The sequence below is a fragment of the Semicossyphus pulcher genome, unplaced genomic scaffold, assembly GCF_022749685.1.
Source record: "Semicossyphus pulcher isolate SPU_LCO1_2020_fin unplaced genomic scaffold, fSemPul1.0.p SCAF_4, whole genome shotgun sequence".
Classification (NCBI taxonomy): Eukaryota; Metazoa; Chordata; class Actinopteri; order Labriformes; family Labridae; genus Semicossyphus; species Semicossyphus pulcher.
The window spans coordinates 20,362,833-20,383,177 of NW_027211715.1; the positions used below are offsets into that span (position 1 = coordinate 20,362,833).

General features: G+C 38.6%; 1 protein-coding gene across 1 annotated transcript; it reads left to right on the forward strand.

Annotated features, from left to right (window-relative positions):
* Positions 1-5,321: 5,321 nt before the first annotated feature.
* On the forward strand, positions 5,322-19,011 carry adgrl4 (adhesion G protein-coupled receptor L4). Its single transcript, XM_069680586.1, has 16 exons — positions 5,322-5,391; positions 5,788-5,937; positions 8,872-9,021; positions 9,676-9,825; positions 10,177-10,247; positions 11,128-11,295; positions 11,597-11,780; positions 11,898-12,011; positions 12,611-12,810; positions 14,233-14,412; positions 16,300-16,503; positions 16,828-17,048; positions 17,572-17,638; positions 17,770-17,861; positions 18,017-18,185; positions 18,519-19,011. Exons 1-16 carry the CDS (start codon positions 5,346-5,348, stop codon positions 18,579-18,581), a joined length of 2,229 nt encoding a protein of 742 aa, XP_069536687.1. The 5' UTR covers positions 5,322-5,345; the 3' UTR covers positions 18,582-19,011.
* The last annotated feature ends 1,334 nt before the right edge of the window (positions 19,012-20,345 follow it).

Consider the following 20,345-nt stretch of genomic DNA (forward strand, 5'->3'; position numbering starts at 1 on the left):
AGAGTGTGTTAAGGTCAAAAATGGTAGAACTGAGACTTAGAGAGAAGCATTGAGAGTAAGTTACATAACAACCAGGCCTTTTGAACTGCAGATGCCAAGAGGAAAATGTTTCCTGCTGCTCTGTTCCTGTTGTCTGTATGTGACAGGAAGCAGGACCATAACCTGGCACCTGACCACCAGGCGGCTGCTTACAACCAGGGCCAAACCGCCCCCACTTTCCTCTACATGTCTCAATCTATTGGAACAATACAATGCGTGGGTGGTGAAGGCACACTTTTTGCAAACATCACTGGAACACCACAGTAGTCACCTAAAGCAAGGACATTCTCCGACAAAATGCCAAATGAATTCAAATATGAAATGCTTAATTTTATGACATACAAGATGCGTCTAAGATCACTCACTCATTCGCTTATTTACAGAGGTGGACAGTATCGAAGCAAAGTTACTTGAGTACTGTACTTAAGTACATTTTTTAATAATCTTTACTTGAGTAATATTTGTTGAGGGGGAAACTTATTACTTTTACTCCACTACATCTGAAAGACAAAAATCGTACTTATGACTCCACTGCACTTATATAATTAATGTTCTCATTATTCGCTACTTTTTCTCTGAAGACAGATGCTGAATTTTCTTTGCCACACTCTGAAAGACAATAAACTTTGTTCGTGTAGTTCTGCATGTGGTTTTTCTAAGTGGTGCTGCCGTACCTGTACCTTGTGTGTTCCCACAGTTGAACGTAAACACAGAGCCAACGTCACTCAGATCAGGCAGTTCAGTTCAGTTTAGTGGTGGTAATGATGGCTACGGCAGAGAAGGATGACGAATCTCCACCTGAGCACCTATAGCCATAATGTTTTCTCACTGTGTAATTCCTGGCTGACATTTTCCCTGGTCATCAGGTATTTTTGGTTGTTCCTATTATTGTTCTTATTATTTTGGAGCTGTAAATCTGGTAATCTGTAAATAAACATAACACAGCCGAATGTGCACCCATGTATTCTTGACTGCACTCATGCATTGTGAAAATACAATGTTTTGAGATTGTTTTAATAAGAAATTTGAATACTTAACTATTTCTAAAAGCAAGTACTCAAGTAATAATTAGACTGAGCAATTTTCACCTGTCTTGGAGTAATATTTGACCAGGATCTATCTATACTTTAACTTAAGTAATGAAGTTGTGTACTTTGTCCACCACTGCTTATTTACTATTAGACAGTCAGTATTTTGTCTTAAACAGCATCTAAAAGAAGAATGTGACTGTTATCAGACAGTACATAAACGTTTTTCATATTAAATGGTCAAGTAAGTCATCTTTATCACACAGAATTTGGAAAGTCAAATAAATTGGCAGACAGTAAGCATAGTGTACTTTATAGTACGTTTTTATAGTTAAGGGGACTGATTGGGAAAGTTGAAATTAAGTTGCATCACACTCATGACAGATATCACTGGACGATCTCAAGAACCATGAACATAACCATGTAAACACTAACTGTAGTTTACTGTGACTCTTTATTCATGTTTAAATCAGAAAGAGAATTAGCATTTACCAGTAACTTCTCTGATAAATGAATCTATTACTCTTTTCTTTAGTCGCCGCAGTTTCTCACTAAATCTTTTGCCACTTTTTTCACGGCTTGGATTGGTCGAGAGTGTGTAATAAAAACTCACCACTTTCTGGCATGACGTCGGTCACTTCCTGTCTCCAGTGATGTTTTCCACTAGCTGCTTCCTATGTGGCAGCAAAACTAACGACAGAACATACAACTCAGGTAAAAGAAACCGGGATAACCGGACACACTTGCGGGGTAAACCCCACTCCAGCAAAACACTGTGTAAACATAAAAAAAGCGCTAACCGAGCTAGCAACATTTAGGCTACAAACAACTCATATCACCTCTCTTTTAAAAGTATCCCGTCACAACAGACAGGTGGTAAAGCAAAGTTCATCCAGGTGTCTTCGCTCGGAAGGTGGGTGACGTGTCTCGCGGCAACCTAACTAGTTGCTTAGCTGCTGAAGGCTAGCTGCCAAGCTAACAAGCTAATGAGCTGAGAAAATGCTAGCACGTGACAGGTTTGCCTGTACTGGGCCGTTGTCGTTTTATTATTGTATTGTATTGTGTTATTAAATTCAATAAAGAGGCAGCGTTGTCTCGAAGTTTGCTAGCGTGGTCTAACTGGACTGTAAATTCACGAGGTTTTCTTAAACTATTGATACTATTTACACTATTGACCACTGGTCATTATCGCCTCTCGAGAACGCGTGCTGCTATTGGTCAATGTAACACACGTCACGTGATCAAAGTTCAACGCGAAGACAACATTTAGGATCTACTTTTCCCACAAAATCCACATTGAAATATAATGATTTTGCCAAATTTGTCTTAAATTAAGATTTTTGTGTGACTGGGCCTTAAAAGAAATACCCCCACTATTTATAAGCAAACCTTCTCTCATTAATGCCCTAATGTCTAACACTTACGACCTACAGTTTTAGGATATATTTATAAAAATAATCCTATATTTGAGTTTAATCTTTGTGCAGTTTAAAAAAAGTTTTAAACAGTATTTCTTACTTTTACTTGCCCAGCTTTCTGTTTAACATTGAGTTTTTATTGCGTTTATTGTATGTGTTACATCTCTTTTTTCCCAGGATTGAAAATCCTGCCAGGAGGTTCTTTCAATGTCAACAAGATATTGATTTAGTTGTTTTAAAATCCAGTTAGAGGGTTGTTTCTGTAGAATATAAAATTAAAAGCCTTGAAGAACACATATATTATAATGCAAACACTTTGTAAACAGTGTTGTTAGCTATGTACCACCTAATTGATTTATAAACAGTAGGCTTATTGTTCTGGTACATAAAATCAGCTTCTGTTTGTATGTAAGAGTCTCCAAAAGTGCAGTTCAATACAGCTAAGCTGCTTTTAAGGATTCTTTTTTACTGGTCAGCTAAATAGCTTGTAAAAGACTTCTGAAACTGTGTTGATATTTTTTTGACTTTATAAGAGGATATTCTTGATCCTCTTATCTTCCCTGACCAAATGCTGACTACCAAAAATGACAAAATCTCATTTTCAACCGAGTTACAGCCGTCTCTTGAAATGCCTGACAGGTGTTATTTCAATTTCAGGATTGGATGTTTCCTCTGAATGAAGTGCAGACTGTTTTGTAGGAGCAGCGCCACCTAAACGTAAGTGTAATGTAAATGCTGTAGGGCTCTCCACCAGCGCAGCAGCTGGCATCTCTAAACCTGAGCAGAGAGCGTGCTTTGTCTCTTCAACCCTGTGTACTGAAATATTCAAGAGCTCCAAGTTTATGAGACAGTTGCTGCCATCTGTGCCCCAGCATTCAGTCCTCCCATCATGGCTGAACATAAGGCCAACATCAGAGCAGATATGTGTGAGAAGTGTCAAAATAGATTCTCCAGTGTACTCTGTATTACAAATCTCAATATCGCCTGAATCGCGTAAACAACACTCTTAGTTTGCTCACGCACGCATACAGAAACCCACGCGAAAAGTTCTCCTACTGCAGAGTCTAAATTTCCATTTCCATGAGAGAGGAAAGGAAAAGAGGAAACATTTACACAAGACGGCCTCCACACAGTTTAAGAGATCTTTTCTCTTAGGTGTCTTTTTTTACAATGTCATTGTGAAGGGAGAAAGCAAGCAAGCTCCTGCAAGAGCTTTGCGAATTTCTCCCTAAATGAGAGATTTTGTGAGGCAAAAAGGCGGAGAAGGAAGGGTGCAATCAGTCCAGGTTTGTTCTAGACAACATCACTTCCTTCCTTACTCTAAGGAGAGTGTCAGAGCGAGACATTCAGATGTGGTTTTCACCCAGCACTTTCCCAGGACAGTAATGCAGCGCAGTTCTAATGGTGTCATTCAAAGCAGCTGCCTTTCTCAGCAATAAACTGAACGCCTTGCCTAAGCAATTCAAACCGCCTCCACAGATTGCAATACAGTCAACAAAGAACTTATCTTCCAAGAGAAACTATTCATCAATGAATGTGTTTGTGTGCAGAAAGTAGATGGCGCCTTGAAAAGACCTCAGTTACACCTGAATGGCTACTTCTCTTCTTGGACTATTGTCACAGTTTCACATTTGAATTCACCTGTTTCCTAACAGCCTGCTCCAGTTAAATTATACCGTAAAACAACAATTCAGAGTACTGATATTATTGGGCGTGGTGGTTTAGTACCAAAATTATACATATCTGCATTTCAGATGGATAATTCAGAGGCTTGAAAATCGTAAAAGTATCATATGTAAATCGTTAAAATGCCTCACACAGCTTTTTTATGGGTCAGTTACACAAACAAAAGGTACCCAGCCCTGCTCGTTTCCCGCACAGAGAATGGGGTCATTAGTCCATCGCAGGTTGCAAAGAAACAAAACAAAAATGTGTTTTCTTATCACTTATCTACAAAGGCACACTCCGTATATAAAACCGCAGCACAAAGGGCTTTAAAAGTCTGTTTATATATCAACGCTGATAGAAATGCCCTTTTTTTAAAGGCACTGTCATAGAAATGTGAACAATGGCAAACGGCAGAATGTTTTAACAACTTTATAAATGGCACACAGACGAACAGACAGTGTAAAAGTAATAAAAACAAACATTAAATCTAAGTAAAGCATGGCCATTGTAAAAACTAAACTTTTATCTGTAAAATATCCTCTTTCTATGTCCTTTATTTTATTGAAACAAGGCCTGACTCATTGATACTGAAATAATAAGACAATAATTGAGTTGTTAAGCATTTAAATAAACAGAAGTGAGTAACTCAATATATATAAATGATTGCCCTACATTATTCAGCTGAATTTCAAAGGCAGGTATTTAGGACTCTGTATGGAATGCACTGGAATGTGTGCGTGTGTGTGTGTCCAATGTGTGTATGAAATTGTGTACAGTCCTTTGCGGAAGGGAGTCGGTCGTCCTTCCGTGAGGTTAGCCAGTGTTGTTTTGGCCCGTGTTTACATAGCCTACTGTACGTGTTCAACTGAGAACAATGGCATGGCGGCTTCCAAAATGGCGACATCACTCACAGTGTGTCGACACTGAAACGGCTAATTGACAGAATGCTGCTAAAATATATATTTCATACTGCTTGTAAAGTGGAAGCGAATGCAGAAGTATGTTGTGTGCTGTGTGCTCCAGTATTGTTGTTGTCGGGACCTGGATGCATGTTTTCCAAAAGCAGATTAAAGATCAGGACAGGAAGGGCCTGGTTTAGGGAAACAGGAAGACTGATGCAAGGAAATGGCCTACGTCACCAGCCAGCCCACCGCAGTCTGTGCTAAAAGTAAAATCCAGAGCCAGCGCAAGTATGGAGTCTTTGCTCAGGTCACCAATGAAACTTGTAGTTTTGACAGGTAAGTGAGCTTATATTTTCTTACATGGCAGGTGTCTTACAGGGAAATGGTAGGAGATGTGTTTATGGGGCCTTTATGTTATCTATTAAGGGTTTGTGTTATCTGATGGGACCGCAGTTGTGCTTGATGTAAGATGAATAAATAATTTTAAAATGATAAATAATGGTATGTTTTTTTTCCATTGACAACAGAGTGTTTGTGTTGCCTTTTAACTTGTATGTACTGCAGAACAATGGATCTGTTAAGTAGCAGGTTAACGCAGCCAGGGATAAAGATGCTATTTTTACCCGCCGCCACACTCACTGAAAAAAGCAGCAGTAGCGGCAGCACAACATGGTTTAGAATATTACTTTCATGGTATAGGCTAAACTTACACACTCTCTTACGTCTCCGCAGCATGGCTTTCCTGTCTGATGGACCCATGCAGCCTCTCTGACATTTGTGATTCTTGTCACCAACTGGCAACATGCAAGGCCCTGAACGGATCAAACGACGCCTGCTTCTGCAACCAAGGATACACCGGAGATGGAACTACGTTTTGCAATGGTGAATATAAACATGCACAGACATCTATGGATGTGTCAATGAGTATTTAGAGTGATGCAAAAGCAACCAGCTCTCAGAGAGCCTTGACTATTTTAGGAACCCTTTGTTGTGACTTGACTGTTCATCATAAGCAGACAGAGGCACCATTTGTACACATGTGGGTTATTGAACAGTTGCATGGTGTTGAGTGTGCAAAATAACAAACATGTAAGCTTTGAAAACATCTGAAGCAGGATGAGTCTGCATGTTTTGTCCAGTATTAATCTTGTGCAATGGTTTGGCTCTGATTTTGGCTTTTATTTTGAATATAAAACTAAGATGCTTGTCCCCCACTTTTAAAAATAACCACATAATGTGCACAGCTTGTTTTTTCCCATTTTATGTCGCCTGTAAGCTTAAAAATGTATTTCAAGGTTTAATTGTGAGTAAGTTTAAGTTAGAACAGTGTAAGTTCCCTCTTTAAGTTTGGTTGGAGCAGCTGTGGTAGTTTGAAACATTCATTTTTGTTTCGCCTGGCGAAGAGTTGGCAGCTCTCCTTATCAACATTTAATTACGGAGAAAACTGTGCAGTGTGAAAGCTATCTTTACGATGCAGCTTTATGAGTAACATTTTGACAGGCTGGTGTTGCCTCTCAGTCTGCATTGTTACCCCTGTTATGTTTTTGGCCTGTTTAGAATTCCTGGAACCCTTTCTGTTTCCTGACCAAACCTGATCACAATCAGACTGCAGCTCACATCTTTCAAGGGCCAAAAGTTAATCAAAATATCAGGAGTACAAAACACTGTGGCAAAGGATTTTAAAACAAGAAGGATAATAGAGTTCTGCTGCAGCACCAGATGTAAAAATGCATACGTTTATTCTGTGAATTCAGTTATTTAATGCAAAAACTCCTTAAAAAATTGTAATTATTAGTAATATGTCACAGATTTTACTGCATTAACCTTTTTATTGTCTAAAGGTGTAATTTCATCTAAAGTTAGAGAAACAAAAAGATGGTCCATTAAGTAGTTCAAACATCTGTTCAACAATAAAGTGACAAAAGAAACACAATACTTCCTGTACACTTGAAGATAAAACCAAGACATAAAAGTGAGTCATAAAATATTCGGTAGAAATGTTTGTGCAACAAAGACGGCTCAAGGGTCCAGTGTGTTATGGAAGTATTTCCCCTTTGGATACAGTCACCTCCCTCATCAGAGCAGAGGATTTCCCTTCCCGGACAGCTTTTGTGCAAAAGGTACAGAGGAGAGGAAGAGCACGCCGTTCATCATACCTAGACTAGAGAAAACAACAATGGAAAGTTTGAGCAGGTCATTTCCAATAAACTGGGGGAGCGGAGATGGAAGCTGGACCAGCATTTTCTATACCATGTGGGTTTGCTAAAGCTGGGCAGTGAGTTTCTTTAAACCAAACACAGGCAAAGAACTGTGCTGCAATCACAAAGTGAACAATATAACTTTGAGCCACAAAGCTTTAATCAAGACTCGACTTACATGGTGGAGCCTGAGACAAGACCACATCTGAGCTTCATGAAGTTCAAATCAAAGGGACGAGGATCAGGATCAAGGAGTTTATCTGTCAGTAATCTATTGATGTTATGTATATATGTTATGTATACATATTTGTATGACAATGTTCCTAAAAAGCAAAAAACAAAATGCAAACATGCTACTATGTTAGTTTAGTGGTCATACGTAGATTACTGTCAGAAATCCAAATCATCCCTCCCAGAATGATGGCAAAATACTCGCTCTGGTTTCTATTTTTGGAAAACAACTGGTCATTGTGAGAGATGCTGCCACTAAGCGTGCAATGCTAGTTAAACATTAAAGGGGACATTTTTACCTATGAAATCAATTTTCAATTTTTTTTTTTTATCACGTTGGTAAACTTTATTTCATTTTTAAAAATTGTATGCATATTTTAATTTTTTTTTTTTTTTTCTGAGCCTCTCCTTACCTATGCCACGATTGGCTGAAAGTATTTGGAGTGACCTCGTAGCCCCTCCCCCACGTGGGGGAGAGACCGCACTGCACTGTCACTCCACAGTTGTAGAAAACATGGCTGCTCTCGGTTATTTGGCCTTATATGTATGAGCCAGAATCGCCAGGAGGTATCTGAATGGTACGTTGAGTTCAACTTGACTACAAGCTAGTGCAAGAAGGCAGCCTGAGGTGAATGACGGTGAATGACGATTGGTCAATTTCAGCGAAAGGAAGGTTCTATGTAGAAACCTGCAGCTGTTCTGAACGGCCCATTTCAGAGACAACCCTTTTTAGAAATATCATTCTGGAAAAACACGGAATTATGCAGTTTTCACTTTTTCACTGTGAACAATAAACCCCAAAACATGTGAAACCCATGCAAACATTCAGCCCCTTTAAGGATTAACATCAGTGCTTGCTGTCAGAAGCACAAGCTTGTGAATGTTGTCCTAAAAGAAAAAGAAGAAATGTATTGTTAAAGAGGCAGAGCACTGTTGTCTTTTTCTCTACCAACTGCAGAACAAAAGCAAGCCAGCCACAAGGCTTTCAGCTTTCAGCTTGAATAAAGGGAAATACACCTTGATAGCAACTGCTTGCATCAGGTTCAGGTGGTTCTCTAGAGTATGCTTAAAGGCCTTAAGGGAAATGTAGGAAATGAAGCAGAAGGACAACTAAGACATTGTAGACTTAACAAAAGTCAAACGAATACAGTACAATACACAAGGAACATACTGTAAGAAACACTTAAAGTATCATATTTAAGAGTTTAATATTGTCCAAGTATAACACATGTACAAGTCAACATAAATGATGAGACAAATAGTGGTTTTAACTTGCTCATTTTGTAATAAAGATCCCCAAAATTGTTTATATATGTATATTTATTTTTTATTCTATTTCCGCTAACAGGTAACCTAGTTTACTCTCTATCTTTGTCTTTCCCCGCAGATGACAACGAGTGCCAGAATGTGACTAATATCTGCGGGGACAGGGGGAACTGCAACAACACAGTGGGCAGCTACTACTGCACATGTGTCTCTGGTTACACATCGACCGGACCGGACCAGTTCCAGACCAATGATGGCACCGACTGTACCGGTAAGGCACTCGCTCTGTGCTAAAAATGTACAAAAAAACGTTTTGGTCACTCTCTGACATGATCAATTACACATTATACACTACTGACAGAAGACCACTCATACATACTGTATGTGTGTGTGTGAAAGCAGTAACCACACAGCTGTGAGGGCGTCAGAGCTGTGTGTGTGAACTGTTTTCTCTCTCACAATACAGATGAGGATGAACATGTTGGAGGGGATTGTTCCCCTCGGCCTTTCACTTCCTTCCCATCTGCTATTTGGAGTAAACACCTGAGATCTTTAGCTCCATTTGCAATAGAAGAGCAGCACCTTTAACCCAGTCTGTTGCATGAAGTGTTCCTGCAGATTCCTAACTGGGTGGCACACTCCGTTTAAATCAGAGCGGAAGCGCGTGGCTGATTTTAGAAGCCCATTATGAATATTCAAATGTGTAAAATGCCTGAACATGTTGCAGTGTCTTATCCAAAATCAATTATAAATGTTAAAAGTAGGACTTTTTATGCCCCCATTTTCATTTGCATGAATATGAGACCTTGACGTCACTTTAATTTCAGCCTCACTATCACTAAAAATACTGTATTTATTGGTTGTTCATATCACTGTCAGTAATGTTCATTTAATTCAAGCCAAACTCTCCATTTGCATCTTTCAGATATTGATGAATGCACGTCCGGACAGGTCTGTGGATCAAACTCACACTGCCATAATACGAATGGATCTTTCTATTGCACCTGTCAGCGTGATTACATCCCAACTTCAGGCACTAAGCACTTTCATCCAGGGAGAGGTGCGAGATGTAAAGGTGGGTATGAAGATGGAGGAGCACACAAGCACGCACATAAAACACACACACACGCACTGGTACTTACATCCAAGGACATACATCTTTCCTCATCTTTTTTTTTTTCTGTCTCACACAGCACAGAACTAGCCAGTTTCGTAAAGGAATCTATTATGCAATACATCAAGTAAACGGTGCAATCTTCAATTTTCTGATGTTTTTATTTGCAATGCTGATAACAAAGACATGTGATGTTATTCCTGTGCAAGTTTTCTGCAGCTCAGACTTGACTGTAACATGCTTTATCCTGCTGAAATTATGGAAATAAATTAAGCAATCAAAGAGACACTTTTGGTAATTGTTGTTTTCCAGATCATCCCCAAAAATACTGCCATGACAACATCGGATGCATCACGCAGACAGTCAACAAAACACTTGAATATGTAAGTACCCCTCCTCTGGATTTCAACCTGATGAGGTACAAATAGACAAGATGGCACTGCCCTCTGTTGGAGGAAAAGGAAATGGACATGAAATACCAGTACAGATACAAGGACACCTCAACACCAGTATTAACCAACGTCCACTTGAAGTAACAGCCCTTTAAGCCTTTTGTTGCTCCACCTTTAGAGAAGAAAACTGATAGCAGCAGCGGTTTGTGTGCCATGTTCAGGCAACGAAAGTCAAGTAAAGGTTCTTTTTGAAATAAATAAAGAAATAAAGAAATAAATGCTTTGTGCATTTCTATCAGTCTGTATTTCAGGACTATTTTTTACTACAGAATATTTTCTCCACAGCATATTGGGTGGAGTGTTGTCTTGCATCCGCTTTTCTCCAGAATTACCCTTCTGGGTACTGGAGAAGGAAGGAAAATAAAATATTTATCTCCGGTTAGGTGACAAATTATACAGAATATAAACATAGGCTCACTAGCCTTTAACTGAAAGTTAGGCTCATGGATGTTTAGTAAAGAAAACAAATATTGAATACATATTTTTTCTATTAAATGGCTTCATGCATGTCTTAAAGAGAAATTTTCACTTGTGAAAATAATTTTACATTTTTATTTTATTCAACAAAAAACATAAATTCCAACCAAACAGCAGCTGTTTAAAAAAAGACAAAATATAAAAATCATTAACTATAATAATAATAATAAGTGTGGGTGCAGTTTTAACAAAGAATAAAAGCCTTGAAAGTGGTCATTTCTCAGTCAGGACCCATCAACATAAATCTACGGTAAATCATTTTTTTTAAAGAAAATATGCAGGAATGTGATTTTTATGAAATACTTGAACACAAATTATTTATCCCCCATCCTAGATGAGAAACCTGACAGAGCCGCAGAGTCTGCTGAAGGAAATTGCCAGGCAGACGTCCGGTGAACTCACCTCAGTGGAAGTGATCGCATACATCGAGGCTCTGAGTCAGTCGGCATCAGCACTGGCTGACTACACTGTCAAACCAGCCGTCATCAACTCAACCCTTACAGTAATATTTGTTTACCCTTTGTGTTTCTCATTCAACATTCAGAGTTTGATTTAAACTGCAGTTATGCTTTGAACTGCTTCCTTCTTATGTGCTGTGCAGTCCTGCAAAAGGCGATTTAGACTCTTCAGTACTTTTATTTTGAAAATGTAAGCAGATGTAATTATTTGCAGATGTATGATGCCTTTAGATTAAGATTTCCCACGATCTGCAAAGGCTACCTAATTAAAATCAGCCATATTCAGGCATATGTCTCATTTTAGTATTATACACATGTCTCACTGAAAAACCTCCTTTTCAACAGAAATTAGTGAAAGCAGTAAACAACTTGGTGGAGAAGGATGAACTGGTGGCTTGGAGCAGAATGAAAGAAGAGCGTCGGGAACATGCCATCACCAAGCTGCTTCATACTGTTGAAGAAAGTGCTCTGACACTGGCCAACAACTACAAAACTCCAACTGAGCTGCAAATCAAAGCCCCTGAAATGGGTGAGATAATTATCAAGACAGCGCTGCACTCAAATTGCATTAAGCCGTCCTTTTCGATAATTGTCATCGTCATACTTTTAATTCCTTGATAATGTTTTTTTTCTCTCCGAACCACAGAATTGAAACTGTTCACCTTTGATGCTCGTCACACAAAAGCCAAACTGTCTGCTTCCATGGCAGGAGATCACATCAATCTGACTCCCAAACTGAGACCAGAGCAGGACAGAAATGGTAAAGTAGCCTAGTTTAAATGTTTAAAGGATGGTTACATGAAAAAAGTGCCTTATCAAAGTTGTGACCATCTGCATGCTGGAGTGTACAGGCTGAGTTTCCATATGCTACATGTGCTGCATGCCAAAAAGTAAAGATTCATTTCTCCCTAGAAATTAAATGTAATGCTGTTAGGTCTTTTTTTCTTGCTGATACCCTTGGGTGCATGTATTAGATTTTTTTTCAAAAAACATCTGAGTGTTAAATATTATTTTGGGACAAGTCATCCATCCCAAAATCTGTGTGGCAATAGTTACACAAGCAGCAGCAACTCAAACAAATTTTGACGCAAGAACTGTACTTAATATTTAAATCAAATCCGACACATGTTTCTTCCTTGCTGCCCTGTTACATGCAGAAACAGATAAATCCATCTATGATGTTTAATAATTTTGACCTTTTAATTTACTTCCATTATGGTAAATTGTAAAATATGCACACGGCTGTTTATTTCATATTTCCCAAAAAGCTTTGATAAATGACCTGCTCCCAAACTTTTATTAACACACGGCAAACTTCGACTCCCTCCTGTCTTTGTTTAACTTTTTTTTGTCCATCAGGAAGCGTGTCAGTGGTGTTTGTGCGATATGACAGCATCGGTGACATCCTGAAGCCGAGCAGCGACCCGGGTGTCACCGACTACTCACGCTATGCAGGAACAGGGGAAATCACTGTCAACTCCCAAGTCGTAGCAGCCGCCGTCAAACCTGCTGACGTTTACCAACTTGACCATGTCACCTTCACTCTGAGACACAACCAGGTAAAGACTGTACAGACTGCTGAGGCTGGCTACAGCATTCTTAATGTATACGTTCAGGATGTATGCTGCTGCAGAGTTTTAGGGTTTCAGCCTGTGAGGTGTTTTTTGGGAAAATTGTGACCCAGTTATAGCTCCTGGATCTCTATTATTCCTCCCATTAATTTCCCTACTGACATCATTTAAATCTGATCATAACACATAAAGTACCGCCTTTCTTATTAACATGTTTTTCTACTCTTTAAAAAGTCTAAATGCAATCTAGGTGAAGGTTTTCCACTCTTCTTTGCTACCTTAAACTTGCTGCTACTTTGTCTATATCATGTATGATACATTGTGCAACATTAGCCTCCACAATGATCTTGTTCAGTTTGAAATGTCAATTTACCGATGGATATAAACTAGTAAGATTGGAACAATTGATCGCTGTGTTAGAAAGTTTCTGACTCCAGCAGTAACCTCATAATTTTACATTAAAAAAAAAAAAATCCTACAAACTCACACGGGAGGAGAAGTTAGTGCGGTGTGTAAAGTCTTGTGAAATGTAATATTTCGCTACATGTATTTCTGCAATGACCGCTCATTTAACAGAAAATGGAGAAGGAACGGTGAACAGATGATGGGGGGGGACGCGAGTAATGAAGGAAATAACCCTAAAAGTTAATGTACTGTTGTTGTCTTTTAAGATAATTAAAATGTATGAGAAAGTCAAATCATTATTTTTGTTGGGCCCTCGAGGCTAAAGCCTAACAAAGGAGGTGTTGATTTACGTTGATCAGCGAAAAATGCTCCGTAAATTGCCTTGAAAGAGCAACAATCAATAATTTTGGCTTTACTTTCTGCTGGCGAGGTGGGTTTTTTTTTTCCTGTGACACAAAGAGTTTTCTTTTTTTTTTTGCTTGAACCTGTTTTTATTTCTATGGGACACAAAAATTTGATATTCAAGGTTGCATACAAATCTGATCGCATAAAAATGTAACAAAGATTTAGAAGATAAAAGTAAAGACAACCTGAAAAACACTACAGACCATGTTTAAATGTTATGTATTTTATTAGTGACAGCAAGAAAAATTGCTGCTCATAAAAACATTTGACAATTTGTTCTTATTATTTTTGACTATTTGTGCTCTGCTTTAAACATGTTCATGTGAATTTTAATGATACACAAATTCAACTTTTCAACAGTGCTGCTGGACATTTGTATATGTAAAGTCAAGCCAAAACAAAACACAGCAACAATCTTAAATTAAATATATGTCAGATGCTGAACTTTGTATGGATAAAAAAATTAATTTAAAGTGTTCTTTTGTCGACCTGCACAATGTGTTTACCCCCTGGTGGTGTTTTATCGCGAAGCAGCACAGGACAAAAACTAATAAAAGCAGCACAGTTAACAGCTTCCTTGTTCCTCCGTATCCCCTGCAGCCCATCGACACTAAAGCTGATGTGACCAAGTGCGCCTTCTGGGAGTACGAGCCCGACAGTCTGCAGGGCCACTGGGCCACTCACGGCTGCAAGACCATCCATGTCAACAGCAATGCAACCACCTGCTCCTGTAGTCACCTCACACACTTCGCCATCCTCATGTCCTCTGGGCGAGCCAATGTGAGTGGTCAGACATTAAAAATACAACGCTTACAGTGCAAAGGTATTTCCTTTTTATTGCATTTTACCGGCGGGGCTTTAAATTATTGATTCAAATGATTTTAGGTCGATGGTGAACAAATGTATTTTCAATGAGGGCAAGAGTTGAACCTTGTACTGGGATTCAGCAAGTAATAGTTGTAGTGACACCTTGACTTTTTTTTTAAATTTTCATATTCAGAGTATGATTTATTTATTAAAGCTTTATAGTTACAGAGCACTAAACCTTATATCTATTACTAATACGATTTTTTATAAACTCAATCAATATTCAGATATTCCTTAGCTATTTGCTTCTCACATATTTTTGTAAACTTACATGCGATCTACAGATGTCAGGGGTCTTAAAAGTATTTTTTTGTAAAGTCGTAAATTTAACTTGGAGAGTCCTGGGGGTACCCTGATATATATGTATTTCACCTCCCTTATTAGGGATGTCTTATCACTGTTCTGTGAAGAACATCCATCCAAAATGCCACCTATTCATGAGCTAAATGATCAACAGACATTCAGCTTTATTTAATGTATTTTTAGGAAATAAATTTTTTTTTTGAAATGTGTTGTCATTTAAGAAAGGGAGAATTCTAAGTCTGTAATCTTCCAGTTTATCTCAAAATTTTAAATATTACTAAACTAAGATTTAAACTTACCATCTCGAGGATTTTAGTTTTGTTCTCTTGGGCACCCTCTAATGGTGTTAACAGTAATTTTGGGAGCACACTTCCTACATGATCAGACGGCTATAGTTGGCTCCCTTTGTCACGGTTGTAACTCTTGATTTTCCTCGCTGACGGTTGCTTTCCCTTTTAGACTGTTTGCCTTCATCTGAGCGTCGAATTTGTTTCTTTTTCTTTGGATTTTCACTTATTTTTGAAGTTGTATCTGTAGTCAGCAAATTTTCTTTGTTTGTTCAGCTATAGTAGATTACTGTTTACTCGCAACACTCACAGAGACCGGAAAAGCAGCCGCTTAGCTCCACTGACCCTCTCTTGCAGACCAACCACTGCTGGGTGACGGAAAACGCATCAGTAATCATAATAATAATCATAATCACAAAATTACTATATACTGCAAATGCAAAGGCTTTCATCAGTGGGCCTCATTACCTCATTCAGCGATAGATAGAGACTTAACAGACATTTATGCACAAGAAATCTTTGAGATTATCACTTTGAGGATTGCTCTTACCTAGTGTGTGCTGTACATTTCATCATTATTTAGATGCAACACTATTTAGATGTACTTCAGTGTGTACTTGTTTTTCCCCCATAACAGCGTTCTGTGCAGAAGGTCCTGATTGACAACACAGTAGGAGCTTTTTAGTAACATATTTTTTCTACCAAGTCCTCCAAGGGTTAAAGTTCCACTCAAGTGATATTTTTGAAAAGGCTGCGAGACAGCACTCGTGTGAAACAAAAAGTCTCCACTGCAACCAAAAAACAATGAAACTCAGGGTCAGCAGCTCCTGTAGGCAAGGTGACTCACAATACATATCGACTGGAAAAGAAACTGAGAGAAATCCACCCACAACTTTTAAAGATACACTTCCAATGATTTTACATCGCCCTTACATTCCTATGTTTTCTCTCAGCTCCCTTATAGAGGGAATTTAGAGGTTTTGAGTGAATTTATAATTGTAGAATTAATTGTTAAAATTAATTTTATAAAGATGAATCAAGCAAATCAAATCAACATTTAAACATCTTTTTAACGTGAAAACGATTGGCTATCTGATACAGCTGTATGCCTGCAGCCCTAAGTGATCCCAAGCAGAAAACACAAGATATTACAACTTCAGGATAGCATGAAACTGTGAATGAAACACCTCCCTTTCCATTTGCTTCCCAGCTGGTGGCCCACCATACCATCCTGACCCGGATCACCCAGCTGGGGATGATCATCTCCCTCATCTGTCTGTCCATGTGCATCTTCACCTTCTGGTTCTTCAGCGAGATCCAGAGCACCAGAACCACCATCCACAAGAACCTGTGCTGCAGCCTCTTCATGGCTGAGTTCATCTTCCTGGTGGGGATCAACATGAACACACACAAGGTGAGCTGTGGGAGAGACAAAAGATTTATGCTGCTCGTGTGCGCGTGTGTGTCAACCCAACCCACTATTCTGCCTTTTCATTGATTAAAAACACTTTGATCAAATTTCAGATTTCTGCTCATATATTGCATATTTAACATAAAAATACTAAAAGATAAGAAACACATCTCCTTATAAAAAAGGCTGAAATAAAAAAAAAGATATGTCAACACAGTGCACATGAAAATATTTACATACAAGAGCAAAAAAAATCTTTTTAACACGAAATAAACTTGTAAAATCTGTCTTCCCTCTCCCTCTCTCTTCTTTTGTCTTCCTTGGCAGCTTTTCTGCTCTGTTATTGCAGGGCTGCTGCACTATTTCTTCCTCGCGGCCTTTGCCTGGATGTGCATCGAGGGCATCCATCTCTACTTAATCGTGGTTGGCGTCATCTACAACAAAGGCTTCCTGCACCGAAACTTTTACATCTTCGGCTACGGGAGCCCTGCGGTGGTGGTAGCCATCTCTGCAACACTCGGCTCACAGTACTATGGCACTGATAAAGTGTGAGTTTAAAATGTAGCTTTTTTGGTACAGAGTTTTGCTTGGACAAAGGCTTTTACAAAGGCCTCTTTTAAAAGTTAATTCAGTTTTTTTTCAGGGAAGAAAGATAAACAAATTACATTAATTATAAATAGAAGGGGACAGAGATAAAGTTTGGCCTGCGGGGGCATAAAGGAAGCTGAAGATGCTTAAACAGCCTTGTAAAGTAATAACTGCATTAGTGTAAAATGAGAGTTTGCATAAAGACCTCTAAATAAAAGCTATTAATGCAAAATATAATTAAAAGATTGAGGTGAAGCAGAGGAAGCGCTGGTTGTTCATAACTGTGAGCACTTGTTTTTGTTATTATTAGATAAGAGGGGTATGTATTAACACATACAATATTGTTATAATTAAGATTAAGCTAGATTAGACCTGAATAAATAGATACTATATTGCTTTTGCTTGAGGAGGGATTATTGCAACAGAGAGATCTTAAAACACACACTCAGTCAATAAAATAACACTTTCTGTATTGTATTATAGGTGTTGGCTGAGCACAGAAAACCACTTCATATGGAGCTTCATCGGGCCCGCATGTTTGATCATTCTGGTAAGATCAGATGTCTTTATAACGTCCTAAAAAAAACTGTTTGAATCATAAAATAGGGATAGTTTTCAAAGATAAATATTCATTTGGTCGTGTTTGTTTGTTATGTTTGTTTTGGTCGGTCTCCACCAAAGGTTAATCTCTTGGCTTTCGGTGTAATCATCTACAAAGTGTACCGGCACACTGCTGTGAAAAAGCCTGAAATCAGCCACTACGAAAACATCAGGTAGGATTATTTTGTGCTTTTGTAGAGAAGGTCAAAAGAATGTTTTAAAATCAAGCAGTAAATTCAACATTTGGTGGTTTATTATGGTATCATGGGGTGTCCTTGCAGTATCAAATTACAATTAGTTGTAAAGAGTTTGTTGTTATCGCCCTCAGGTCTTGTGCACGCGGTGCCTTGGCTCTGCTGTTTGTGCTGGGAGCCACCTGGACTTTTGGAGTGCTGCACATCCTCAATGAGACAACCCTCACTGCGTACCTATTCACCATCACCAACGCCTTCCAGGGAATGTTCATCTTCATCTTCCTCTGTGTCCTGTCCAGAAAGGTAATCATTTTGTGTAGTGTATATTTTGGGATAATTCTTACTTCATTGATTCATTAATGTTAAGGTGCCATTTTAATGTTGTTATGGTGGAGCTAACTGTCTCGGGATTGTGAAGTTTATTCTGTAACAATGCAAATATTTAACATAGAATTATATGTTTTATGCATAAAATATAGTTGAGAACTTGCAAGTTACTCTAGCTCTGAAATAAATGTATTGCCATGAAATCCACTGAAATATGGAGAAATATGTTAAATTATATTATATATTTTAATATATAAAGACAATGCTATGCTTTAATCTAAATTCAGCCTCCTTTTGTTTGCCACGCAGATTCAGGAGGAGTACTATAGGCTCTTCAAAAACGTGCCATGCTGTTTTGAATGCCTGAGATGAATTAATGCTGCCAAAGCCTAATCAACTGAATAATAGTCAACACTACAGCTCTCCAATATCCTGTGACTCAAGGCTTCATTTTTACAAAATGATGTGGGGGGGAATTGTTCAGAAAAGATGTTTTATAAATGAAAAAATATATATGTAGCACTTGTTCTTTCTAAACATGTTTCTCTTTTTGTAAGACTGCAAGCATCGTTTCATGTTCAGGATATTTCTTTACAATAGAAACATACAAACAACTCATTAAACATTTTCACTGAGGATACATTATTTTTCTAAGGTTGATGAAGAAAATGTAAATATTCTGCATGTTCTCATGTCCGTGCAGTTATCAGCATTCACTTCATCACAGTTGTCCGATTTGTTCCTTTCTTGTGTTTGAAATTGATTTGTAAATTATTAAAAAACAAACATGGCTAACCAATAACTTAATGCTGTGCATTTCTTTTATGTGCAAAATCAGTGTTCTTGTTCAAGTCAATTCTGACATCATGCAATGACATTAAAGATGAATTGCGGTGAAGATGATTTCAATTCTCTGGTAGGGGACGACAGTTATAGAGGCCAATGGCTCTATCTAGTGTGCAAAAGGAAAATTACACTCTTTCCACTGAAAGACAAAGCACTGTTGGATAAACACAAAAATATGAAGTACACAGAACAGAAATATAAACACAACCCTTTTGTTTTTGCTCCCATTTTTCATGAGCTGAACTCAAAGATCTAAGACTTTTTCTACGAACACAAAAGATCTTTTTCTCTCAAATATTCACAAATTTGTCTAAATCTATGTTAGAGAGCACTTCTCCTTTCCCGAGATAATCCATCCACCTAACAGGTGTGGCATATCAAGATGCTGATTACACAGCATGATAATTGCACAGGTGTGCCTTAGGATGGCCACAATAAAAGGCCACTCTAAAATGTGCAGTTTTATCACACAGCACATTGCCAGAGATGTTGCAAGTTTTTAGGTAGCGTGCAATTGGCATGCTGACTGCAGGAATGTCCAGCCTGAGCTGTTGCCCGTGAGTTGAATGTTCATTTCTCTACCATAAGCCGTCTCCAAAGGTGTTTCAAAGAATTTGAACGCTGTACCGGTCATCTGACATTTTGTCATCTGACTGGGTCGTTATACATGTCGTCCTGATGTGTCATCTGACAGAGTCACTATACTTGTCGCCCTTGCATGTCGACTGACCGTGTCATTGTACCTGTCGTCCTTATGTATCACCTGAAAGAGTCGTTATTCCTGTCGCCCTTATATGTCGACTGACTGTATCGTTATAAATGTCGTCCTGGCTGTCATCTTACTGCGTCATTATACCTGTTGTCCCGATGTGTCATCCTACTGCGTCATTATACCTCTTGTCCTGATGTGTCATCCTACTGCGTATTATACCTGTCGTCCTGATGTGTCATCCTACTGCGTCATTATACCGGTTGTCCTGGCTGTCATCCTACTGCGTCATTATACCTGTTGTGCTGATGTGTCAACTTACTGCGTCATTATACCTGTTGTCCTGATGTGTCATCCTACTGCGTCATTATACCTGTCGTCCTGGCTGTCATCTTACTGCGTCATTATAGCTGTTGTCTCGATGTGTCATCCTACTGCGTCATTATACCTGTTGTCCTGGCTGTCATCTTACTGCGTCATTATACCTGATGTGTCAACTTACTGCGTCATTATACCTGTTGTCCTGATGTGTCATTCTACTGCGTCATTATACCTGTTGTCCTGGCTGTCATCTTATTGCG

Coding starts and splice junctions, on each gene's coding strand:
- adgrl4 (XM_069680586.1), top strand. CDS start 5,346: ATGGAGTCTTTGCTCAGGTCACCAATGAAACTTGTAGTTTTGACAG. Junction 17,049..17,571: donor TACTATGGCACTGATAAAGT/GTGAGTTTAAAA, acceptor ATTGTATTATAG/GTGTTGGCTGAGCACAGAAA. Junction 17,639..17,769: donor CCGCATGTTTGATCATTCTG/GTAAGATCAGAT, acceptor TCTCCACCAAAG/GTTAATCTCTTGGCTTTCGG.